This window comes from Setaria viridis, chromosome 7 (assembly GCF_005286985.2).
Source record: "Setaria viridis chromosome 7, Setaria_viridis_v4.0, whole genome shotgun sequence".
Lineage (NCBI taxonomy): Eukaryota > Viridiplantae > Streptophyta > Magnoliopsida > Poales > Poaceae > Setaria > Setaria viridis.
In genome coordinates this window covers 24,438,549-24,458,388 of record NC_048269.2, presented here as the reverse complement: position 1 = coordinate 24,458,388, position 19,840 = coordinate 24,438,549, and the positions used below count along the sequence as shown (strand labels likewise).

Sequence of the window (19,840 nt, the reverse complement as noted above, 5' to 3'; positions counted from 1 at the left end):
TGCCATTGCCCGCCACTCCGCCTCTGCGCTCCCCCACCACCGTGCTGTCGCCTCACCTCGCCCCATCGCCGCTCCTCATCGGTGTCGCAGTGAGGGGCACGTGGAAGGGAGAGTGTGGCGGAACCACCTCGGATTAGCTTGAGTAAGCAGGGTTAAGCCGCCTAACATGCGACACTCCTGCCTAACCCGAGTTAATACAAGGTGCCGTCGGATTTCATGCGATTTAACCACTTAACAGGATCGAGTTCAGCAAACCCACACAAAGGTGAGCGGTTACAGAGAATACAATGAGTCCACTGAGTTAAACAAGGTTTACCCTTTTAGTTCAGTTGTAAAATCCAACATCAGAGTTTTACAAGATTCAAAGAACAACAGAGAAAACGCTAGCGGAAGACTTCGTCGGGGTCGGATGTCCGGGCGAGGCCAGCCAGAACATCACTGAGTCCTCTCCTCGCCGTCCGAGGAGGGATCCCACTCGACCGTCCAGCCTGACGGGAGCTGGGGCGGCCAAGCACCAACCAGAGAGGGGTCGGACGCAGCAACTTCACCTGAAAACAGAAGCCACAACAAGGCTGAGCTACTAAGCTCAACAAGACTTAACCGATAGGAGTAAGGACTACTCCTCCTTCTAGACATGCAAGGCTTCTTGGCTGAGGGGTTTGTTGCCAAAAGCACTAAGTAAAACCCTATTTCAGTTTTAGCTCAGATTCTATGTTCATTTACCAGTCTAGGTTGTGCAACCTATTCTAGGCAACCATAGGGCCAAACAAGATGTTTAGATATAACAACAACATTGCCATCATCAAATTTCATCAATTACTCAGGGTGACATAGCGATCAAGCAATCTCAGGCTGTGAGAGGCAGACGAATCGATTCGAGTTCTTTAACCATGCATGGTGAACCTAGCCTCACGACATCCGCGCACCCGGAGGTCACTTCCTGTGTCGGCCTTTCCCCATCAGTCCCCTAACCCGTGTCGGGCTCATTTCCTTTGGTGCAAGGTTCCACAGACCCGGCCTCTGCCGTCCTGTGACCACTCATTGCCACCACGTGCGACAACCAGCAGGGGAAACTCCGTTCCAAGAACAATGGGGCGATCGCTCACGTCTAGGTTCAATCCGGTACTAGGCTTCCTCATCCCATACTAAGTATGAGGCTAGTACTTTCAAACACTTGATCACGAACACCACCAATGTCGGGCCTTAGCAAGATTTCATAGACAGACGGGGCGACCATCCGACCACCAAAGAGTTACCCAAAACCCTGCCCCGTCCATCGTCCTTATCATTATAACAGGAGAGTAAACATGCAACTCCTACAACTCGCGAATGACAGGAAATCACTCGACTTTTACCGCCTCCTAGTTAAGCAATGCAGCTACTCGGTTCAACAGCTAGTGTTCAGATCATTGGGATAACTAAGTCATGCATCTAGGGTTTCACACAACTCCTATACGTAAATGCACAAGCATGTTACAGAAGGCATGCGCAAGTCTGGTAAAACACATAGGACTTTCATGCAACCGGGGCTTGCCTTCAAGCAAGGAGGACGGGAACTGCTCGGCTTCAGGGGCGACTTCGGCTTCTGAGGGCAGGAGCTCGGCTACAGCTTCTTCTTCTGGCGCCGGGTGAAGCTTGTAGAAACCGTCGGCGAGGTGCAGCTCTACACGAATGCAATGCAAGGGTTAGCTTAGACGGTTATTTCAACAGCAATCCTGGCTCGCCTGAGCCCAGAAACTCGCGACAAAGAGCAGGAGGTGACGGTGGTTCGAGAGCTGATGATGACCAAAAGGTAAGGGTAAGAAGGAACTAGTGGTCTGATCCTTGAACTAGAGGAGGTGAGAAACTAGGGGTCCTTAGACGCAAGCGCTGAAGGGTTCCCAAGTTTTACACATACCCCCCTCGAGTTGAAGAAAAAGATCACAGCCAAGCCCTCGGGCGAGGCGGATAAGGGTCGGCAGAACAGACAGGGTCGGACGAGACGGAACCGGGGTCGGGCGGATAGGAGGGGTCGGGCGAGGCGGACTGGGGTCGGCAACTCACCTTCTTCCTGAAAGGAAAGCTTGGGGTCGGGAAGAAGCAGACTTGGGCGGAGGGACTAAAGCTTCGAACAAGGACCAAGACTAGCAATGCTCCGGCGGCGGCGCTGCTCCTTGCGGATCACAAGAGAGCTGGTATGCAGCACGGAGGAGCAAGCTGTTGGGTGACTTGGAGGAACGGAGAGGGAACTGGGAGAAGAACTCCTCAAGAACTGGGTGGATGGCGCTAGGAACTTGAGCAGGGAGCTAGAGAAGGCTAAGGGCAACAAGAGCGGAGGAAAACTCCGGTGACGGGGGCATCCCTTTTATAGCTGCTGGAGCAGAGAAACGGAAACGGCGCGGAGAGAGAGAAGGGAAGTGGCGCGAAGGCCGGGGAGAAACAATGGAGTGCTCTGCCGGGGCGGCGATTGAGCGAAGAGGGCGGTGGTGCAGAACTCCGGGGGTGACGCTAGCGATCATGGCGTTCTGCCGTCAGGGCGGCGTAGGGGCGGGTAGACTGGTGGTTGAGATTTGGCGGAAAGCGGGCGTCGTCGCGCGGAAGAGGTGATAGAAGCGACCGGTTAAACGACGCTAGAATCGAGGGCGCACAGGCGAGAAGACAGACGGACGCGGACGCGGGGGAGAGCGCGGAACAACAGATTGTCGGGCGGCTTCTGACGGAGCGGGGGAAAGGAACTGTCGCGGCCGCGGTCGGGGTTGGCGGTGGAGGAATCGTCGTGTAGCAGCGACCGGGCGGCGCAACTGTGGCTGAAGGGACGGAAAAGACGGGCGACATTGGCTCTGGGGCCGGGATCTGGTGGCGTGATGATGGGCGCGGGAGGCGAGGTTCTGCAGAAAGGGGTGCAGAGGGCTTCCGCTGCTATTGGGGAAAAGGGGCGCGGGAAACCACTCTGTTGCTTGCCAGAGACAAAACTGGGCGATGGCGTCGGAGAAGACGAGCCACGCGGCAGGAAGACTCTGAGGCGGCCATGCAACTCGAGTGCGGCTGTCGCGGGGGATCTGGAAAAGATCTCACGGGTCCACCAGTGGATAGATCGGACGGGTGAGGAAAAACAGCAGGATCCAACGGTAGGCTGAACTCGCCGGGGTCGGGAGAGGAGCGAAGCGGGAAGGGGGTCGGATCTCAGGGGTCGGGACCGGCGGAAAACTGAGCACTTAGGTGCGGTCAAGCAAAACAGCTGACTAAGGTTAAGGGCTGAGATCAAGCCTAACTGGGAAGGCTTAGGGGTCGGTCGTCACAGAGAGGAGAGGGGCAACCGTGAGGGGAGGGGAGTGGCGCGCTTGGAAGAATGGAAGGAAGAGAAGCGAGGCCGCCGTGGGGGGAGAAGAGAGAGAGGAGGGCCGTTCGGGATAGAGAGGGAGGTGCGCGGATAAGATGGTGAGGAGCGGATGCGTGCGGTGGACTTCAATCCAGTGAAGTCCAAATTAGTATCGGGTGCAAGCTTCAACCGGTACTAATGTGCAACCTTTAGTATCGGGTGAAATCTCCACCCGGTACTAAAGAGGTTCATGGGTGCCTCATCGGAAACTAGGTCCGGTACAATCGGTAGTGAACCTCGAGACGAACGGTCTAGCAGCGGGTCATGCACGGCGATCCGCTTCGCAGCATGAGCGGCTGTACTCTCTCGATCGGTAGTCGGCTCAAGCTAGCGTACGTCAAGTTTGACTGTCGTGATGGCGCCCCCTCAATCTAGCCGGCCACGAGCACGATGCATGCAGGCGTGCATACATACAGGCAGAGCAAAGGCCGGATCTTGTAGCAGATGGCGTTGTATGGACGTGGAAATCCCTTCGGAATCCACAAGCCACACTGTCTCTCTTGTCCGGATATCGCCTGCTTCGTTCAAGATGGCACACGTCCTCGACGCCATGGGTTTTACGGTTTTAGCCTTTGGCATTGCTCCTGTGAACCACTAGTTCGTGTCCGGTGTCCGCCACTGGTGTCGCTGCGCTGTACTCGCTGACTGAGACTGACGCACCGTGTGGCTCGACTATCACTGCTTGCGTACTTCCCAGGAACTTTTTTGCTGACACCGTTTCACGAGCAAACAGCAACACTGTTGTAGCCGATCCTGTGTAGTAGCCCGAGGTAGATCAGCAATGCACGGCTCAGATCAAGATCCGAGCACAAACAGTGCTCATCGTGTCAAACAGGCTCGATCGATCAGGCAATGCATGGCGGCACAGTGCCGACCGAGCCCCTGTACGTACACCGTGCACGCACGCGCGGCGAAGCAACCCCTTCGCGTCGGATCAGGCGCCCCAGTTTGGGCAGGCACCTCTCCGCCCGTGCAATGTAGTCAAGATCCGGCAGGATCACAGGAAATCTACCGGGAAGACGCAGGAACTCGCAAGGACAGGCGCTCGTGCCGGGCCGTGTTTGCCCGTGCGGGGGGATCTCAGAGTAAATAGCTATTTATGCAGAATGAGAACCATGGCTGGTGAAAAAATATTTGCGATGCTTGTTGTGTTCAATTTGGATGTGCGGGAAGGATTGAATTTGCGCGGATTTGGAATTAAAGTGCTGTTTACATGTGGACATTTTTTTTTGCAATGTACAAAAAAGGAACCGATCCTTTTTTTGGTTTTGTGTATGCTCATGCTTTGAGGGTAATTTGTTCGATTTTTTAGATGAGAGAATCTATGTCTTACATGTTGTACATGTCATGTGAATAAATGAAAAAGTATGTAAAAGTTTGTGATGATTTTTGAAATTTCTGTTGGTAAGAAATAAGATTGGTAAGAAATAAGAATGGTTTCCGTCAAAAAAAGAAATAAGAATGGTGAAAAGAAAATGTTGTGAATGTTCCGTGGTCCTTCTTATTAAAAAAATACTACTCACCCCAGTCCTCTTTATTAATCAAATTGCGTCCTTTTTTCTCTCTGCAATAGGTTTCTGTAGCACCTGACAGCAATGTCCATTGCATTTTCTCTTTCTACTACGTGGCGCCATATCCTCAAATCCATCAGAACAGCTGGACAGTTTTCAACACCTCCGCCGGGGCACACCCGCTCCAAATCGACGCTTTCCATGCATGTGCCGCTGGCATTACGGCTGCCCCCTCCCGTCCTCCCTGCTCGGCGGTACGCGTTCAACAGAACATTGTTGTTCTGTGTTCGTTCACACGAGCAATTCTGCTTCTGCAGAGGTTCCAGTTCATCCACCCGGTCAGCAGGCCCCCCACGGACCACGGCCACACCCACACCTCACCACACATGCATGTCTCTTCACTCGTGCCAGTACTCTCTGCCACTGTCTTAGTTTTACGTGACATGCAGTACAAAGCAAACTGGTGAGTGGTGACCAGCACAGTATGGCTGCTAGATTTCTTGGTCTGGTACTCTGGTTGGCATAAGGCCGGCCCTGGCCAATGATCTCGCTGACGACGACCGCGTTCGCTGGCGATGATATCTGTCGTCGTCGCAGGCTGTCGCCTCGCCTTGCTTCCCCGCTGGACAACCGCAGGATTCCATGAACCTCTGGACTGGACCGCGAGCTAGGAGACATGCGCCCATGGGGGCTCGCGATCTTTGCGCAGGGATTGGGCCGGCGCCCTTGCCTCGGGAGCCTGGGCCCACGAGTAGGTAGAAGCCGCCGAATTCAGCTGTATATATATGCAGCTGTGTTCTGTGTAAAGCAAAGGCGCCCATGTTCATGCCGCCGCATTGGCCCATCTCTCTATACGTCTCTCTCGCGTGCGTACAGTGTTTATATGCTGATGAGCTCATGGTATGCTGGAAGGTTGATAGCGCTGCGTATCGTCACCCTGATGTTCATCAGCGTCATTGTTTTGATCTCTGAATCTCTGATGATTGCAGACAAAACATGCTGGTCCTTCATCGATCAGATGGTAGTTGAATCACGATCTTTTCTAGCTTGTCATGTTAGTGCCAACATAGAAATATTTGTATCCCAGCCTTATCCTAGCGTAAGCCTAAGAGCAATATTCTTGGTATATGCTCGCGGTTACTTGCTTAGATTGACTTGCAAAAGAGAGAGCCTGCGTCGTATATGCAGACCTTCTTTGCTCAAAAAGTGAAAAATAAAGTATGAAAGATTAGCACATCAGACACCAAGTAGAGTTCTTGTATCACTATACCTTCAAGCCTTCAACCGAGTGCGATCGCTTTGGATGACATGTACCATCTGTTGATGCATGCATTCATATTGAAATCGGCTTTGCTTTACAATTTCAATTTTCTACTTGCTGCTCATGTGTTCCAATTAAGGAGGTATGAATCTAGATGTTCTACTGGAGCTACTGAATAAAGACGCCACAGTACCACCATAGAGAAGACTATCTATGAGAATTGGGAAAGAGGTCGAAACGATTCGTGGTCGTTAAACCATCTCTGACAACAGTTTTGCCCAGACAGATAAAAATTTGTTCTAGATCACTCGATCCAAGGTAGTGTGAGGAACTGAATTTGTATTAGGAATTCATGCGTCCTCAAGTTTGACACACTGTTATGTAATTATTTGGTCACTTAGCCATGAAAACTTTCACCAGCTCTGGAGTTTACTTCATCCATCTACATAAAGTAACGCATGATGTCCATGGTGGCTGATCGATACTGGTCAGCATAATTCGGATGCAATTGTCGTTTATGAACGTTAGCGGTAATGATCCTTTTTCAGCGGATCTTGTACTAGATTTGCATGCTTGCGTATTGATGCGCCATATACTTCTTATAATTCCAGATGACAGATCTTGTTAGGTCACTAGTCCAATTCTGCCTCATTCGGGGACCAACAATAATTGTCCAACTAATGACCTACACTTAATTCCAAAACAAAGGCTTTCTCATTGTATAATTGAGAAGATATCAGGTTAGAGGGAAAAAATTGCATAAACTCAAGAGAGAACGGTAGTGTCTCAAGGGAGGGAGGGAGGGAGGGAGAGGGAGAGAGAGAGAGAGAGAGAGAGAGAGAGAGAGAGAGAGAGAGAGAGAGAGAGAGAGAGAGAGGGGATATTATACCAAAGAAAAGTGATTGCAATTGCAAGCGTTTGCGAACGAGTAGTAGCCTAAATGAGCTCCCTAACAATGTGGACAGGGCTGCGACATCCTTTTAGATGTCAATAGAGCAGAGCCATAATGTGATATTGATGCTATTGTCACCTGCGCCTGTGATGACATCACCGTATCTAATAGTTATTTGTAACTGACAATTGCATATCCAGTCTGATAGGTACACTTAATCAGCCCAAAAGAAGCCCTTTATTTAGAGGACTTCAATATAATTGGTGAGCTCAGGGTGCTCCAAGCTCTCACCAACTTTGGGTCACTTTCAACTAGAGAATTCTGCAGTTTCAAGTGGAGATTAGCGCTTTCAAGTAAAGACCGGCGGCTAAACACCTTGAGCTCAAGCCAACCACTTGCAACTTTAACTCGATCTTTAAGAATGAACGAACTTTTTCACCTTGGAGTTAAACAAATTCTGTGTCAGATCCAATGAAGAAAATAAGACGACAAGAAGTCCATTTCTGGGTGAGAACTGAGAAGTGGTATTCGATACCGTGGCGCCAATTTTTAACTATCGGGGGAGCTTTAAATATGCTACTCCCTCTGTTCCAAATTGCAGGTCGTTTGACTTTTCTAGGTGCATAGATATTTATATATACTTATATGAACCTGAAGAACCAAAACGACCTCTCCAATTTGAAACGAAGGGAGTAACACGCACCATCGCCATGCTGGGCCGCACGGCCCGCGAGAATGCTAACGACGTCGCGCGGGCAGCCGGACGAAGCATGAAAAGACTGGGCCCCTTGATGTGTTAAGCATAAGCCCAAGAGTTTCCAGTCAGATAAATCGAAGCCTACCAAGGCCCATTAGTCTCATTCCACTACTACGCTCCGCGGCTGACTTTTTTTTTGTTTTTTTAGTCTTTTTCGAAAAATTCTCACAAATACGCTCCTGACGGAACCAATTCCAAAAATGGACCCTTAGCTTGGCGCCAAGCTTATACGTCTCGGCGCTAGCCATCTTGGCGCTAAGGTCCATGCGCAGCTGCTGACGCGGATGTCGACATGGCGGGGGCTTGGCGCCGTAGATCTCGGCGCCATGGATGGTGCCGAGCAATTTTACCTCCTGGTGTTTCGAACGAGAAACAAGTATAATTATTCCGAGGAGTGTGCAACAAACTACACTTTAGTTCAACTGGTTAGGATATGGGCTTCTTATCCTAAAGATCTAAGTTCAAACCCTTGTGTTGAATCTTTTTTCCTACATTTTTTTTTCTCCTGCTTCCTTCTATGTAATTAGTTTTATAATTAGTTCATATTTAGTCCTCCTAATTAATGTCCAAATATTTGATATGACATGAAATGAATTTTAGTTCGGACTAAAGAACCAAACACCACATTAATTTGCCGTGAAATTAGTGGTGAAAGGGCTTCGACGGACTACGATGTAATCAATCATGGTCCAAGCAGGTCCAAACAAACGTAGTGAAGAAACCAGCCACCACGTTACGTACTGCTGATCTTCTCGGCTGCTGATTGGGCTGCAGATCCTTGAGATTGAGGCCCGTTCAAACCTACGCAAGTATTCTCATTTTTCGTGAATTTTATGACTTCTCCTTCTGAATTGAGCATTTCCTTTTCTTTTTGTCCAAAGCAAGTTCTGAACTGAACTCCGCATAGCATAGTTCTTGCCGTTCTGTTGTTGGGATATCTGATATTGAGGTTAACTAAATGCTACTTAGGGTTTGAACTCGGATCTTTGTGACAAGAAGTTCATGTCCTAAGTCAAAACGTCAGGAGGCAAAATTGCTCAGCACCATTCATGATGGCGCCAAGCTTGGCGCCAAGATCCACGGCGCTAAGGCTTGGCACCATCATGGATGGTGCCAAGCCCTCGTCATGTCGGCATCCGCGTCATCAGCTGCGCATGGATCTTGGCGTGGCTGGCGCCGAGACGTGTAAGCTTGGTGCCAGTGTGGATGACGTCAAGCTAAGGATCCATTTTTAGAATTGATTCCGCCATAGACGTATCCGTGAGAATCTTTCGAAAAATGGCTAAAAAATAAAAAAGGCACCGCTCCGCGGTTCTACAGTTCTCCCCTTTCCTCCTACTGTCCGACTCCGACCCGGCCGAGCCCTCGCAGCGTCGCGCTCGTCGCCGGCAACCGCCACCCCGACGGTAAGCATCCGCCCCCTCCTTGTTTCTCGGGCTAATCGCTCGAACTCCGGCGTCGGGTTCGACGCATCGGCTGGCCTCGGAATGTAGCGCCATTCTGACAGCTTTTCCCCGCTAGGTTCAGGCGCTCCCACTTGCTATGATCACCTTTCCCCTTCGGATTTTTTGCGCGGTTTTGCGAAAAAATTTTAGGTCGCGGCGACGCCGCTTAAACCAGCGCGTGTTATTTTGATTCGCGGTGGTTTAAACTGGGCTTACCTAAACCTAGCGAATCCTTCGCCTCTCACAGTTCAGAATTGTGCGGCGCTACTGTAAACTGTAATATGCACGAGTGCAGGCAGTTGATCCTTTGCTCCAGTTTCCTCGTTCCAGTTCGATTAGTCGGGTGACATGTGCTGTACTGTTGGGAGGATTCATAAATATTCGAACACTTGGCAGTTCTTATAGTTTTGAAATGCTTCTGTTTGCTTTAACACAGGGGATTTTGTTTTCATTTGTGGCATTTTTTAGTGTCCATAGTTACCTTATTTATAACAGAGCTCTACGTACCGATTGCGTAATCGATAACTTCAGGAGAAGTACTGGGGTGTTAATGTGTTTGGTTGGCAGCTTTGCATGATTGTTGACGTTTGGCTGGTGGAATAAATGGAGAATACAGAAGAGGAGAGCTGCACGGGAAGCAAGCAAGATGAAGAGGAGCATCGCAGTAATCAAGAGGATGAGGTGACTCTGATATATCTCAAGTGGCAACATGAATTGACTGGTTTTAAATTTATCGAAAAGTTCATGATACTTTACCATTCTACTGTGTGCCTTGGATCAAGATGTTCTATTTATCCTAATAAGTAATAACTGATTGTCTGCAGAAGGCCCGTCTTGAAGAATACAAAAGGCTTATTGATTTAAAGGCTGCTCTTCGCCAGAGTAACCTAAACCCTGAAAGGCCTGGTATTATCCGTTTTCTTTGAGCAGTGACTCATTTTATGGAAATTGCTGCAATGTGTGTTTATGTCTCTAATAGTTTTCAACAAGGCCAAACTGATATGCAACTAAGCAAGTCCTTGTTTAAGTCATTCACCAAATACCACTTAAATGAACTGCCAATGTATTTTTTTTTTTGCTTGTACAACTGTCAGTGCACGTTTATCTCATAGTTATGGATTTAATTTCCCTACATCATACCTTTCTTCATTAATACAACACTATCTGGTGCAGGTCGTCTGGGCCACTTGCTCCTTCTGTCATCTTCTAGCGCCATCTGGCTGTTTCTTTATAAGTCTAGGTTTTAATCATTTTCTGTCTATGGAGATCTGTTTGCTTCAAACTATTCTTTTGGCTTAGACTTGCAATTAGCCAATTACTCTCAAGCTTAAGGTGCACTTGGATGTCTTTTCAGAACAAACATGTTTCATGCACGCATTCCTTTGTCTTCCTAAGAAGTCTACATTATGTGCAGCTCTAAAATGTTCACCTTTGCTTGACACATGAATCTTTTCAAGGCCTAATTGGTATCATAGTCCTTTTTATGTGCAGTACATCGATGCATATCTGTGAAAATGTTGAGCTGGTACCTAAAGGAACTAAGCAGAGTCCTTACTGAGGGTATATAAGGCAATATTTGTATTGTTTGTTTCACATGTACCTGAGCTTTTTTTTTTACTATCCTTGTAGAGGTCCCAAGTACCAACTACGAAGAGGTACTGCTAATTGTAACTTATGATGTACCATAATTTGGCACCTTAGGTACCATACAACTTTTGGTATCTGAGGTACCAATCTCAAGCTATACTTTTGGACCTCTAGGTACCTTTCCAAGGACCGTAAAGAAGCTCTATGTTCCCTGTAAATTTTAAAGGACTAGAAGTGCTAGCCACATTGATAAAAGAGGCTGCCCTTGCTCATCTAATCACATCAAAGCAGCTGCTTCACTTGTGTAGTTAAATAGGATCTGCTTAAATCTTTCTCCAGCATTTCTTAGGGGAAAATTGGACATTTGGACTGTAGACCAGGGAACCTAGCTTCTTGGTTGGTTTCTTTGCTCTTTTGTCAGGGGAGAAAAATTCTAAAACATATTTCTTGCTTTGGCACACTAGATTGCTATGTTAATCACTTTGCCTGAGGATAGACACAAAAATGCTAGTCTACTATCCAACAGCACCCTTTATTTCATTTCTTTTTTTTAATTTTTTTGGTAACAAAGAACTTGATATGACTAAACCTTCAACCAAACAATGGATTTAGTTAACCTCAGTCAACATTTCCCATTCCCACCTCTATTTCAGCAACCAAACAACTCCCCAGTGTATTGCTATTGGAACTTGGCCTGATAGTTGCATGCTTGCTTGTTTATCTATTCTAAAACTCTTTTTTTTTGTACCAGAGATGATGGTTACTGTTTTGATTAATCAATCTTGACATCTGACATACATGGATGATGATGTGAACTAATTTTTCATTTCAGATGCAAATCACATAAGGACTCTTGATTCCAGTATTAAACGCAATACAACAATTATCAAGAAACTCAAAGTGATAAATGATGAAGTAAAGGACGGGTTAATGGAAGAACTGAAAACTGTAAACTTGAGCAAATTTGTCGGTGAAGCAGTTTCTTACATTTGTACTGCCAAGCTCCGTTCTACTGACATACAAGCTGCAGTTCAGGTATGTACAGTACTCCAGTATGAATATCTGATTTACTTAGTCAATACCAATTCTCAAAATATACACTTAGTTCAGGCTTTCAGCCCTGCTCATCATATATTCCTGCATAAGGTTTATTTCCATACATGGATTAGCTATTTGTTCTGTATAAGTGAAGCATGTTGCTGCACTGTGCTTGTGCAGTGTGCAGCATTACACATTTTGTTATATACTTTAATTCCTTAGCGATATTGTACTTATCTGCATACTATTAATCTTATAGTGAATCTCATGTAATGTAGATTTGCTCGCTACTCCATCAAAGATACATGGACTTCTCTCCTTGCCTTATTCAAGGACTCTTGAAGACCTTCTATCCTGAGATGTCTGGAGAACCAGATTTAGACAAGAATGCAAGAGCCATGAAGAAGAGAAGCACTCTTAAACTTCTAATGGAACTGTATTTTGTTGGAATTTTTGAAGATGTTAGTACTTTCACAACCATTATAAAGGGTCTTACATCACTGGAGCATTTGAAGGATCGGGAAACAACGCAGACAAATTTGTCTCTCCTTGCTAGTTTTGCTCGTCAAGGAAAATCTTTTCTTGGACTGCAACAACATGAGCAAGATGCTTATGATGAGGTTTGGAAATTGTAGTTTCACTATTGTCTTTTTTTTAAAAAAAACTATACAGCGCGGGAGGCCCCCGTGTTTCACTATCATCTGTTTGCTGATCATACAAAAAGATGGCACAGGAGATCTCTACCTGTAGCAACTTAGCAGCGTATTTTCTAGTAATATTCTGGAGGCCAGGAGGGAAAATGCTAACATGCCGAGTTTTGGGGAATTCCATGAAATTATACTGGAAGATAATTTGATTAATGTCTCTCTATGTCCGTAGTCATGGAAAAAAATTCTCATTCATTCACCTAGACTTTTATTTGTGGCACAATGATGTATGCAAAGTGATATACTGAAGTATTGTGCCTGAATACCATCAAGGCACCATGCTTTCCATATCTTAGGTTTATTACTACCACCTGGAACAGTTCTTTTGAGTTATGGCTACTGATTACATTTATTTTGTTCGCTGCAGTTCTTTACCGGCCTCAATATTACTTTTGATCAGAAGATATTCTTTAAGAAAGCCTTTTGCTCTTACTATGATGCAGCAAGCGAACTTCTCTTGTCAGAACATGCGGTAATTACATTTTCTTTGTTAACTTGGTAGTTTTAGAGAAATACAGCAGGGGGAACCTACTGTATTTTTCAGTGCATGTGTTACTCTACCATCTCATTACATTAACAACCAACTCAATTCTACAGTCTCTTCGTGTGATGGAATTGGAAAATGCAAAAATTTTGAATGCCAAAGGAGAACTCAGCGATGAGAATACTGCCTCATATGAGAATCTGCGAAGATCTTTTGATCAGTTATTGCACTGTGTTTCCTCGTGAGTTATCCTCCTGAGCAACAGCAGCTTGTTTCATTCCTTTATTAATTAATAATAATTGGTTATGTATTTTCACAAGTATCCCTTTATTTAGTTCACTGAATTGAAAAATAATTATCATACTTTTCAGTCTGCAAGTATTAAGAAAACAAAAATCTGGATTTCTGAACTACTTGCATTTTTGGGAGATCAGCATAGTTGCCACCATGGTAGTCTACATATGATAGCAGCTTTTGGGGGTCATCTTAGTTCATATTCTCTTAAAGAATATTATTTCTAGTTATTACATGAAGTAAAGAAAGAAACAAACTATATCTTTCACTCATTGCTAGAATAGTCAGTGGTAGGATCATATACATCCCTGTGCATATTGCTGACAAATATTTTGAATATACTGTCTTGTAGCTTAGCTGAAGCTCTTGGTATGCAGCCTCCTGTTATGCCGGAAGATGGACATACAACAAGGATTACCACAGGCACTGACTTAACCACTTCTGAGAAAGAATCCTCTGTGGTACAACATATATGGGATGATGAGGACACCAAGGCTTTCTATGAATCTTTACCTGATCTCAGGTTTTTCCTTGGACTAAATCATATTTTACATCCCTCTACAGGGTACAGAATTGTTAGTAATTCCATCATGTGATTTTAATTTTCACCTGCGTAACCCATATATTTTGAGCAGATCATTTGTGCCTGCTGTACTACTGGGACAAGCTGAACCAACATTGGCAGAGCAGCATGGAAAGGTTCACCAGCAATCTAATGTAAATCTCTCATACTTTGCACTTGTATCTATTTTCAGGAATTAATTCAAGGTTTGATTTTGGCTTGATAAGCTGAACTTTCAAACATTGTCATGGTGACTTCTCATTTTGCTGCTATCGATCTTCTTTCTTCTCACCTTTTCCTTTTTCCCCCCATTTTAGGTTTTGCCTCTTTGGTAGCACAGACAGTCCTTTGTCTTTCAGTTCTTTCCCTTACTTCCTTAATACTATTTTCTAGGCCCTCGCACACTCCTCCACTGCATGATCTTTTTGGGGGTATTTCCATTCACTTTTATAACTACCATGTTTTGTAATTATGTTCCCTCTTTCAACATTTTTGTTTGAAGAGGGGGTGAATATTTCTATTATTTGACACCACCCCCAACTTGTTTTTACCCAGTTTTTGTCTTTACTAACTACTAAGCTTACTGATTTTGTTTCATTAGGAGTGTACCATGCAGTCAGAGACTGAAGTACAAGATACTGAACATCAATCCGGTGGAAAAACAAATGTGGAGCACAAGAATAGAGTGAACACTGAAAAAGAAAGAGTGGATAAAGAAACATCTGAAGAAATGATTGTTGGCAGGAAAGGAGATACTGAAAGAGAGAAAGTACGAGGCGTAGATGGTGCAAGCTTGGATAGCCTGCTGCAGAAGTTGCCAAGATGTGGTAGCCGTGATCTAGTTGATCAATTGGCAGTAAGAACAGATGCTTTGTTTTGTATGTCTGCACACATGAGACAATTATGCCCCCCTTATTCTTAAACTCGTTTACCTTTTTCCAGGTAGAGTTTTGCTACCTGAATTCTAAAGCAAACAGGAAGAAACTTGTGCGGGCCTTATTCAGTGTTCCAAGGACTTCTTTGGAACTGCTACCTTACTATTCCCGATTAGTTGCCACCTTGTCGCCATTTATGAAGAATCTTCCGAGTATGCTATTGTCAATGCTTGAAGAGGAGTTTAATTTTTTGATAAATAAGAAGGTTTGTTCATATTAATAGCACACTATCATTTGATACCATGATATAGCTTGCTTTGGTCCATGATAATACATCTTACAGTTCTAGAGTCAAGAATAACTTTGCTTATCGTCTGTGTTTCCTTTTCAGGATCAGATCAAAATTGAAACTAAAATTAGAAACATTCGATTTATTGGGGAGTTGTGCAAATTCAAAATTGCGCCTTCATGCCTTGTTTTTGGCTGTTTGAAGGTATACACATCTACATATAGATCAATATGGAATTAGTATTTGCCTGTTTACTTCACTGGAATTCTTAAATTTTCTTGTGGTTTTGTTTATGTTTTACTTCACATAAGCTAACTGTTTTATGTTTTTATTATGTTGAATTACTATGAACTTAACTTAGTCTTGCAATCCTTCTGTATCTTCAGGCTTGCTTAGATGATTTCACACATCATAACATTGATGTGGCCTGCAATCTTCTTGAGACCTGTGGACGCTTTCTTTATCGCTTGCCAGAAACTACAATTCGCATGTCAAACATGTTGGAGATACTGAAGAGATTGAAAAATGTCAAGAATTTGGATGCACACCATAGCACACTTGTAGAAAATGCCTATTACCTATGTAAACCTCCAGAAAGATCTTCCAGAGTCTCTAAACTTCGGCCACCTCTACATCAAGTAAGATTATCATTTCTTATCTGATTTGTTTTCCTCCAGAGTCTTTAAATTCTGGCTACTTGTACATAAACTTCGATGCATAATATACTAATTATTTTCAATGCATGCAGTACATAAGGAGGTTACTTTTCTCCGATCTTGACAAATCTACTGTTCAACATGTTCTTCTTCAATTGCTCAAGTTGTCTTGGGCAGACTGTGAACAGTACCTTGTGAAGTGTTTTCTAAAGGTTCACAAGGGAAAGTATAGCCATGTTCACCTGATTGCTTTACTCACTGCTAGTCTTAGTCACTATCATCATGACTTTGCTGTGACAGTGGTAGATGAGGTGAGTTACTTTAGTTGAAATGGCAAACTCTTCCAAACATCCAGTAGAAAGTAGTAGTGGAAGGGAATCATGCACGTTTCTACTGTTACAAAATCTCTTTATTTGTACTCTCTGAGTTTGGCGCTTGACTTATTTATTGCTTCATTGTGTGTAATCTGTCTCAAAACAAATCTTAGTAGATGTACACTTTCTTCATCCATGTCCTGATTCAGCATTAGTTATCATCTATATTCGAGCTTAAAAGCATATTGATAGTCTAGTCTCTCTTAAATAATCTGGTATCTGCATATGCAACAACTTGAAACATGATGTGAACTTCATTTAATTCATTTGCAAACTTACTCAAGATTTACTACCTTTTTATCCCGATGCAGGTTCTAGAGGAGATTAGAGTTGGACTTGAGCTAAACGACTATGCGATGCAGCAGCAACGCCTTGCCCATATGCGGTTTCTTGGGGATCTATATAACTATGAGTATATTGATTCATCAGTTATATTTGAGACACTAAACCTTCTTACTATATTTGGTCATGGAACACCTGAGGTAAATAATACTTAATAAAACCCTATACAACTTGCCATTGGTATCACTCTTTCAATAATTTGGAGATTTGCTTATGAAGTTTGGAAGTGCCAGCATTTTACCTGATTTAATATTTTTTAAGAAAAAAACTGCACACACTTGTTAAGATACAATTATTGAAAAAATTGAATTTTGGTTGTGGCATTCTTAAGCACTTTATATGCATATTTTTTTGTTTTCTCCCAAAACTGTATATAAGACACACATTTTTCCTTTGCATGCTTGATGTCTAGAATTCTGGTTTTGCATTTTGCGTAGTTAAAAAATGGTGCTGAATTTTATTTCTCGTTCCTCATCTCTAAGGCTTTATGGGTGTATATGTTTTAAAATAAAATCTATACATCCTCATTTATTATTTATTTGTATAAAAATGTACTTCGTTTGTATCTTGTGCAGCAAGATCTGCTGGATCCCCCGGAAGATTGTTTCAGGATCAGGCTGATCGTTACACTTCTACAGACTTGTGGTCACCATTTTTCTAGAGGCTCTTCAAAAAGAAGGCTTGACAGATTTTTGCTACTTTTTCAAAGATATGCTCTCAGAAAAGGGCCGTTACCACTTGATGTAGAATTTGATGTTCAGGTTAGTTCTAATTATAAACGTCAGGAACTTGTTAAGGTTGCAAATCCAAGGCATGATAAGTAGGGTCTAGGCTCCACAATAGTTTTGTCTTGACTCACTGAAAAGTCAGGCATGACTTCTAAAATTATTTATATGTGCTGCAGGATATGTTTGCTGAGTTACGACCCAAAATGACGAGGCATTCATCCATAGAAGGATTAAATGATGCGCTTGTTGAGCTTGAAGAAAATGAGCGTGTGATGGCAGTTGAGAAAGGTGGAGACAAAAGGCACTTGGACAGTGAATCGCGGTTGAAACAATCTGAAAATGCTGCTTTTGATACAAATGGCAAGAGGGTAGCAAATAGACCTAAGAAAAATGTTAAGGGCCATGAAGACATAGGAGATAGTGAGAGCTCTTCAGATAGCAGAAGCAGATACCGTAGTGGACATGAAGACGGGGAAAGTTTTCCGTACGAGGAAACATTAGATGACAGGTTGGAAAATGAAGACCACAGTGAGGACATTGATGCACCTGTTGGTTCAGATGAAGAAGGAACTGTTGAGGTTCGACGGAAGGTGGTGCAAGTTGATGCTAAGGAACAAGAAGACTTTGACAGAGAACTGAAAGCCATTCTTCAGGAAAGCTTGGAGTCACGTAAGTTGGAGCTGGCTAGGCCCACTGTGAACATGACGATACCAATGAATGCCTTTGAGGGGTCAAAGGACTTGATGGCCATTGAAGCAACGGACAAAGAAAATGTGTGTGGTGACGGTGAGATTGGCAAACCTGGTGATCTCGGCGACGTGCGCGTCAAGGTGCTTGTGAAGAGAGGGCATAAGCAGCAGACGAAGCAAATGCTCATCCCCGGGGACTGCCCACTCGTGCAGAGCACGAAGCAGCAGAGTGCTGCTGAGCTCGAGGAGATGCAGAACATCAAGCGGAAAATTCTTGAGTACAACGAAAGGGAGGAAGAGCTGGACGCAGGGTCGCTGCAAGGCGGGGACTGGGACCAAGGAGGAAGCGGCAACATGCCTCTTGCTGGATGGCCGGGGCGTGTTAGCTGGGTTGGTCCAAACAGAGTTGGAGGCGTTCGGCGGCACTACTGGGTTGCTGGTGGGTTCTACCGTGGCTATGGAAGAAGGTGAGCATGGCACTGCATTCATCGTTCATAGTTTGTTGCCGCAATACCATCCCATGAATGTGGAACTGCTCGATCGATCCAAGCTCTCCACCTCTAACCTAAGACGGTGTATAGTATTTAGTCGATGACGCGAAAATGATTGCCTTAGTAGTTGCACCCTTCAGGATGGTGGTGGTATGTTAAGTCAGTGTTATCTCCGTAACAAAGGGTTAGCTTTGCATGTACATAAGACGTTTTCACTACCTGAGATCTGGTAAGTGCGTATCCAGGCGCTCAACTGCTACCTGGCAATGGAAACCTGGACCTGGCGAGTGGTGAGCTTTTAGAACGTGACCTTGCACCTTGAACAGTTGACTTGTATGTTTGCTCTCGATGTCAGGTGTCAGGATGGTTTATGGGCGCAAGATCTGAGCGCGAGAATCCTAGTACATTTTCAACTCCGGTCGCTTCTCAGTGCCCTTTTACCCATTTACGCTGCACATGCTCCCGGTGCCTCCTATCATTCCAGCTCGTTTATTCCCCTACCCTTTCTCCCGCTCCATGATTGGCTTTTCCCTGTATACTGCAATCCGTGCATGTCTGCCATGAGCTCGAGCTCCTCTGCGCGCGCCCAGCAATTGCAAAGCGAGGGCACCCGGCTGACCGGGAGAGACGAGCCCGATGCCAGCCGGTCTCGCCCAATGGGGTCGCGCGGCAGTGCCCCAATTGCCCGGGCGTCGCCCACCGCAGCGCGCACGAACCCGCTGCGCCGTGCGCCCGTGCCGGACGTTACGTCCGGCGCCTGTGGAAGCACATGAAAGGGCATCTCGCGACGCGCCCATCCCATGATTGCCGCCTGGAATCCACCGCGCTTCGTGAGCTCGTGGCCCCTGTTCTTCGGACCTGCACGAGCACCAAGTGGCCTCAGCGCCTAGATCCTAAGGAGAATCAGCCTCTCTGTGTTTCCGGATAAGTGCAAGAGCCCTGTCGTTGGTTCAAGAAGAAGCGAATACAATGCCGACCCCGCCCCCGGATGGAGAAACACCCCAACGGAATCGATCTCGACGCCTCCTTTACCCGGATATGGAGGAATCGCCAGAGCTCCCGGCTCGGCGGATCGGATCCATGCCGGCGGCAACGCCCCTCACCCGCATCATCATCCATAGCTGCAGGGGCAAGGGATCCAGGGACTGGCACAGCGACGGCGAGCAAGTTGCCGGGGCAGGGAGGAAGGCCTGCCATCCATAGTTGCGGGAGCACCAGGGCCACTGCCGGTAAAGGGAGGAAGCGAATAGTATCTGGGTGGCCTCTGGAATCTCCGCGCCCCGGAGTGGATTCTGTCACGGTGTCACTCGCGCCCAACCCCCGCAGGCCAGAGCCTTTTCCTCTCCTTTTCCCGTCCTCCTCCAAGGAATCTGATGTGCTCCTCCTCGGCCGATCGCGCGCCTGTGCATCCATCCATCCATCCATCCCCGCGGCTTTTGCGTGGTTTTGACTCTTGGAGGGATCTGAAAGGGGAGGAAGGAGCCGTTAGATTCCGCGGCA

General features: G+C 45.7%; 1 protein-coding gene across 8 annotated transcripts; it reads left to right on the top strand.

Moving 5' to 3' along the window:
• The first annotated feature begins 9,043 nt into the window (after positions 1-9,043).
• On the top strand, positions 9,044-18,757 carry LOC117865205 (regulator of nonsense transcripts UPF2). Of its 8 annotated transcripts, none has more exons than XM_034749347.2 (18): positions 9,044-9,185; positions 9,792-9,905; positions 10,052-10,130; positions 10,716-10,784; positions 11,644-11,846; positions 12,128-12,469; positions 12,924-13,028; positions 13,154-13,281; positions 13,687-13,857; positions 13,970-14,051; positions 14,498-14,752; positions 14,839-15,036; positions 15,163-15,264; positions 15,447-15,698; positions 15,809-16,027; positions 16,402-16,572; positions 17,008-17,193; positions 17,337-18,757. In XM_034749347.2, the coding sequence occupies exons 2-18, from the start codon at positions 9,828-9,830 to the stop codon at positions 18,318-18,320; spliced, it is 3,624 nt and encodes a 1,207-aa protein (XP_034605238.1). In that variant the 5' UTR covers positions 9,044-9,185; positions 9,792-9,827; the 3' UTR covers positions 18,321-18,757. The 8 variants fall into 8 exon arrangements, with proteins under 8 accessions (XP_034605238.1, XP_034605239.1, XP_034605237.1 ...); XM_034749348.2 differs by having other exon boundaries at positions 10,049-10,130; positions 14,501-14,752; XM_034749346.2 differs by having other exon boundaries at positions 10,049-10,130.
• Positions 18,758-19,840: the final 1,083 nt, after the last annotated feature.